The sequence below is a fragment of the Nicotiana tabacum genome, chromosome 7 (assembly GCF_000715075.1).
Source record: "Nicotiana tabacum cultivar K326 chromosome 7, ASM71507v2, whole genome shotgun sequence".
Classification (NCBI taxonomy): Eukaryota; Viridiplantae; Streptophyta; class Magnoliopsida; order Solanales; family Solanaceae; genus Nicotiana; species Nicotiana tabacum.
Window position 1 is genome coordinate 148282363 of NC_134086.1, and position 6648 is coordinate 148289010.

The 6648-nt window shown below is 37.2% G+C and overlaps 1 protein-coding gene across 1 annotated transcript; it reads right to left on the bottom strand.

Moving 5' to 3' along the window:
• Window positions 1-1866: 1866 nt before the first annotated feature.
• On the bottom strand, window positions 1867-5758 carry LOC107796329 (uncharacterized protein At5g41620). Its single transcript, XM_016619082.2, has 3 exons — window positions 5005-5758; window positions 4246-4374; window positions 1867-3592 (listed from the first exon to the last, which is right to left on the bottom strand). Exons 1-3 carry the CDS (start codon window positions 5362-5364, stop codon window positions 2120-2122), a joined length of 1962 nt encoding a protein of 653 aa, XP_016474568.1. The 5' UTR covers window positions 5365-5758; the 3' UTR covers window positions 1867-2119.
• Between the last annotated feature and the right edge of the window lie 890 nt (window positions 5759-6648).

Genomic DNA, 6648 nt, shown 5'->3' on the forward strand with positions numbered 1-6648 from the left:
TGCTACAATATATACATAATATACAATATATATACTACAAGAAAATATATTATGCGAACATATATACATAAGATACAATATATATACTACAAGAAAATATATTATGCGAATATATATACATAAGATACAATACATATACTAAAAGAAAATATATAAGAGAATATATATACATAAGATACAATATAATATACTACAAGAAAATATATTATGCATGACAATTTAGTGTTTTACTATTGTTTTGTTATTTTCTTTTTCGTCAAGCACTTTAATAATTAGATATACATATATACTACATATATATTTTTAATATAGCCATGATACTACAAGAAATTGTCTTAAAAAAAAAAAAAGCCCGCTAGGCCCGCGAAGCCCACGAGCCCGGCACGTTAAGCACAGGACCATGTGGGCTTAGGCCCGTCACGGGCCGGTTTCACCCATTGAGCCCACGAAGACCGGGACCGCCAGGCCCGGGACCGCCAGAGCCCAGGACCACGAAGCCCGGAACCGCGAGGCCCGACCCGTTAGGCCCACTAAGGCCCGGGCCCGGGACAAAATACAACATTATATCCAGGGCTACAAATTCAAGTTTAGAAAGATTTGACATTATTTAGGAAAAGAAAGTTCTTACCTCTAATACTTTCAAAGTATTTGCTCGAGATGTCAGAGTCTTGTGCTGATAACGTGTTATAAAATAAAGACTATAAAGTAAAGACAAGTATAGAGAGAAACTGATATATTATTCTGATTCAAACTGATGTACATAATGGACTGAAATCTCTTCTATTTATAGAAGAAAGGAAGTTGTTGTGTAAGCTGCTACTATACCAGATATGGATAATCTTCTACTAAGAGCAATGTTTATCCATACGGAGTACTGAAAAGATAAGCTTATTATACCCGATATGGATAATCTTCTACCGGGGGTAATGTTTATCCATAACTGAGTACTGAAAGGATAAGCTTATTATACCCGATATGGATAATCTTCTACCGGGGATAATGTTTATCCATAACTGGGTACTGAAATGATAAACTTATTATACCAGGTATGGATAATCTTCTACCGGGGGTAATATTTATCCATAACCGGGTACTGAAGTGATAAGCTTCTTCAGGAAGCTTATTTCCAATAGAGTACTAAATAGATAAACATATTTACGGTGGAGTCCCATATGGATAAGCTTCTTCAAGAAGCTTATTTACAACGGAGTACTAAATGAACATCCATAATATAATATATTTATAACACTCCCCCTTGGATGTTCATTAAAAGATAATGTGCCTCATTAAAACCTTACTAGGAAAAACCACGTGGGAAAAAATCTCAGTGAAGGAAAAAGAGTACACATATTTAGTAAGACGCATTGCTAGGTGCCTCATTAAAAACCGAAAAATGAATAAGATTACTACTTGTTTTCCAAGAAAACATTTTATTGAAAAATATTTTTCGCGGAAAACATTTTCTGTTACGCCAAACACACCCTGAAGTTTAGTTGTTCTGTCGTCGCCTTCAATATATTTTTAATGTTTTTTTTTTCTTCAATTTATGTATACACATTTATAAAACGAATTAAAAGGAACAACTACACTCGGGGATTATGTCCTCCATTGGACGAATGTGGTTTAATAGAAGCAAAGAGTAAGTTTAACCTTTGGCATGACTAAAAAACTATTACTATAAGGATTTAATTGTAACTTTCTAATATTTACATTGTTTAAGGCTTAAGTTTGACCAAAATTATACTGAGCCTGAGAATTTTTTAGTTGTTTATCTCTGAATTAATATTCCTCAAAATTCTGGCAAGTGAACTATCAAGCTCACAACGCATATTAGATGCCTAAATTTCCGAGTGAAATGCGAAACTATGTCAATAACCAGTACACATCTCTCATTTACAGATATAGTTCAGAAACTACAAAAAGGTTGATAGCTAAATCATGTTTACAACAGCATATATTTCTCATTTACAGATTGGTATTCGCCAACTACAAAGAAATTGAAGCACCATCTGTACCAAAATTTTCGAGTTACAAACCAGCATTAGCAACTAACACTTGCAAAATATTAACACTTTTTGATATATTCCATCTTATGGTTCATACCTGGCCCTTTTACTGTTCAAGAAACCTCAGACAAACCTTTTGTAGCTCTTGGCCGCAACTGCTGTCTTTCCAGTCTGGCTTCTAGCAGCTTTGCCTTCAGTGTATTCTCTTTTACACCTAGTGGTAATTTTGAAGAAGATTCAACCACTTCAAGATCCGGGGCTGTTAATTTTGATGTCCACTTCTGCACTGGACTTGTAGGGCCAGTAAACGTCGTTGGATCAAAAGAATGTTCCATATGCTTATCATCATTTTTAAGTGTCTTAGCTTCTGAAGGCAATGAATGATCCCTAAACAAGTTGTTCAGCAACGAACTTCCAGTTTTCATTCTGTCATTCTTTCTTTTCTGGGATTTTCTTTGTTTCGTTACACTTTTCTCAAGCACACATGAATCATTACCTTCAACAGGAGTCTCTTTAACCACCGTTGACTCAAAGATTTTCTCTTCAGGTTGGATTCTTGAGCTAGTCGCGTCAGGGTCCTTTGAAACTGGAGTTTCAATCTTTTTCTGTGGTGGATTGGATTCAGTTATGTTTTTCTCATGTTGGTTGATGCAGCTGCTGTCATTATGCTTTCCACTTAAACCTCTATTTGATTTAGTAGCACGTATAGTATTAGCAAATGAATCGCCGTCTTCATTCTCTATTCTGGGTGCACTTGCAATATTGTTCAAGTGAAAGGATTCCAAAGAATGCCTGTGTAAGCAGCTTTCCTTTGCTCCTTTTAGGTTTGAGACATTATTCTTGTGATCACTAGAATGTCTAGCTTTAAGAAAGGTTTGTATTTCGGACCTCAACTTGTCCACAGTTGTTTTCTTTTCTGCAAGACCATGATGACTTTGCGCTTGCTTCATTTGCATCCTCTCATCTAACCAGGCTTCACAAATATGGATGATCAATCCATCCTTCTCTTCTGTCAATGTGTGATCCTTTGTCAGTTTGCTTTTCAAGAACCGCACTTCTTGTTCATACTCCTTAGTTCCATTGGCAAACTCATCACATAATTCTTCTAGCATAATCCGTGCCTCCCGTTCTCTTTCAAGTTCTTTTAAAGCATTAGAGAATGAAGATTTCACTTCAGCAATCTCTCGAGCAAGCTTACGGTGAAGATTTTCTGAGTGTTTTCTCAACTTCCTTTCATTGTGTAACTCAACAGTCAGTGTCTTGACTGCATCTTCGGTTCTGTTATGCTTGTTGTTTTTTCTTCCAATTCTGTACTCAGCAACTAGCATCATCAAGTCATCTATTTCTTCTCTGTCTCTTTTCTTTTCTTCTTGTAGTTCCTTAACACGTCTTTGAGAGTGATCGAGATCTTTTCTCAATGCTTTCACCAAAGACATGTTTGATGCATGTTGTTGTTCAAGGCTCCAAATCCTATTAAGTATCTTAAGTAACTCTGTTGATGTTTTGAGACTGTAGCTAGACTTTCCACTTCTACCTTTAAAGTCCTTTGAGCTGGTCGGAGTCTCTACAGGTTTATAAGGAGCCATCTGTCAGGGGAAGGAATGTAAACACTATTATACCACTGGAAGTGGTTACCATGAAATTTTCTAAATAATTGAATAAAGCACGTGCAAGACGAATTCCAGTACGCGGTTAAACAAGGTAACACATGCTTGCAGTAATCTTCTCATTACCATACGGGGAACTTCTCATGTAGTAAAAGCAGGTTCTTAATAGACAGAATCAAGCAACATTCAGGTAACACAGCCTGGATTTTGGAAATTACACATACAATATCCAGACTATATTCACCAGAAAATTTGTCGAATTTAGTTTACAGAAGCACATCAATCTTCTAGAATGAACACTGATATTTAGTCACTTCTGAATCAAAAGCCAAATAGTTTGCAGAAGTCATATGGAAGCCATCATGTTTTACAGAAGGCATCGTAGTTCAATTTGCTTAAACATTTGTATATCCATGAATCTTCCTGATTTTAACATTAACCCGTGGAAGTGAGAAAGGGTGAAGGGGTAAAATAGGACAATTGAACCAGGAAACAAGCATACATAGTTGCAGCGGACTATACTGATTTATTCTTTGCAGTGGTCTTTCGAATTGATATAAAGAGCTGATTCATTTTAGAGTTAGGCTCTCAGGTTAAAGATTCTAGCAGCGGAAGGTGCAAGGAAAAGTTACCTCCATCGAGCTACAGTAACTTGCTGGAGATTCAAGCGAATGAGCGCCTCCATTCTTCCCAATTAAATGATGATGATGCTGTCTAAGCGACGCTGCGATGTCCCGCCCTAAACTACTGGTGCTTGTTGGCTGCCATAAAAGTAAAAGAACCATCAATAATCAGGTTATAGCCTCCGGAAGTAAGTTAGAGAAAAGTTTTGAAGCACTTTATAATTCAGCAGAGAAGAACCAAATAGACATCCTTTTGACTCTTCAATCAAGCTATCGGACTAGGAAACTTTGTTGGGATGAATTTCATTTTCACTTGTGTAGAAAGTTCCCTTAGGAACTAAGCATTCTCGAGATCAACACAAAAAATTGACTTGGAGAAACAAGACTTCCGCAAAGCAATTCTATGTGCCAACAAACTATTCTAGTAAAGACAAAAAAAGGCAGCCCGATTCACAAAGCATCCCAGGGTTCAAGTAAGGGCCACAATGTAGGCAGCCTCAGTGGCTGAGTCCAGAGACAACTTAACCGGTGCCCCAACACTCCGCTAAGGCATTCCTAAATGTGCCTTAGGAATAGCAGATTGTCTTTCTACCTATGTAGCATGATATGAACTTGAGGCACCAAAGACATGCTTAAGCGTTGAACATAGTTCGAACTAAAAGCAACAGGTTAAGTTGAACCACAGAACTCGTCTTAAATCCGCCTCTGTTTAGTAATTAAAATATGCAGTTTGGAGTAAAAATTAAAAAAAAGTTCCTAGTACTTGACCTGCTGCTGTGGGCTATCAGGTGGGTCAGCTGGTTGGCTGGGAAGCTTGGAACGTTTGTCTTTGTGATTTTGGGGAAGAGGGCCAATCTTGCTCATCTTATTAACTTGGGGTTGAAATTCCCAGAGATTGGCACCAAGTTTTCTAACAGAGAGTGAAGTAGAATTGGAAGAAAAAGGCGAATCTTCAAGTAGAGAACCATCAGCTTGAGCCAACCCAATTTTCCATGTAGGTGAAGGAGTAGTACAATTACCCCCTCTTTTCCCCACCAAAATACCTTGTTTCAACTTTACTACCAACAATTCTTCTTCTTGCTTTTTCTTATTCCTTCTCTCTTTTTCTACCTTTTCCTCTCTCTCCATCTTTTTCTCACTCTTGTTTCAAAATTTCAAAATTATTGGTGCTTGTCTTACTCAAAGATCCTCTTTTTTCAACCAAATTTTCAAACTGTTTGATATTGTCCACCACCCCATGTCTCTTACTTTACTCTCATCTTTACCACCCCCTCTCTCTCCCACGCGGACAAAGGTAAATTCTTGAACTCCTCTTAATCACCCATTTCTGTTCTTTTCACAAACTTACAATATTGTCCCAATTGAAAAATTTGTCTGCTTTATGTCATTCTATCTCTCTCCATATCTATCCATCAGTCTGTGTAGTTCTTTCACAGCAGTTGTTTCTCTGATTTTTCTCGTTAACTTTCATGTTATACAGTCAAGTTGATGCTCTATCTATCTAGGATAAAATTTGATTCCACTAATGATAGCTACTGTATACTTAGACATATTAAAAAATGGTACTTAAATCTTTAGATTTGGCTTTTAATCATGCGATTTATTGGTGAGTGTGACACGTACTAAGTTACACTCACCAAAGGACCAAGAATCAGACACAAACACATGCAAAGCGGCAGCTACTCTACTATAGGCAAAATATAGGCAAGAATTTTCCATCCAATGAGGGATTTAAGCAAACTGGCAATACAAAGAAAAGCCAAAATTTTTGGTAGAAAGAGTCCAAATTTGAGGACTAAACGAAAAGGGTTAGTTTTGTCATATAAATGTGGTCCATAGGCTATTTTTGGTAGCTATGGTGTGATCAACATCATTCTTGCCACCCTAATATGCAACCTCTCCTCTCTTTCTTCCTCATAGCATTTAGTAGACATAAAGAACGAATCTTTAGGCAAAAATGGACCTCAAAAGATCCTAAGATTGCAAGAATTTATCCTCTCGAATCATCTACCACTCCTGTTTCCTATGTTTAAAGCTGTTAATCTTTTAATAATAAGTGTTCAACACTTTCTTTGTCAGGTAATGATTGATACATGCGCATGTTGCTTCATTAAAAGGTTGTTAGACTTTGGACCATTTTTAAGTACTTCATTCGTTCAACCGTATGTGATTAGTGATGGCAAACGGTGGGGTTGCGGGGCGCATAAACCCTTCAAGATTTCAACCCGTCCTGCTTCGTCCCTCATAATATAGCATTTGTACCCGCATCCATCCGTGCAACCCACCCCGCCCTGCATAAGTAATTTTTTTCTCATTTGCTAGTGGTTTTTGTGTAACAAACCGTCATTAGTTGATTTTTAAGTGACAAATCATCATACTATATTATAAGCGGGAACATCTCAAGTGAAAAGC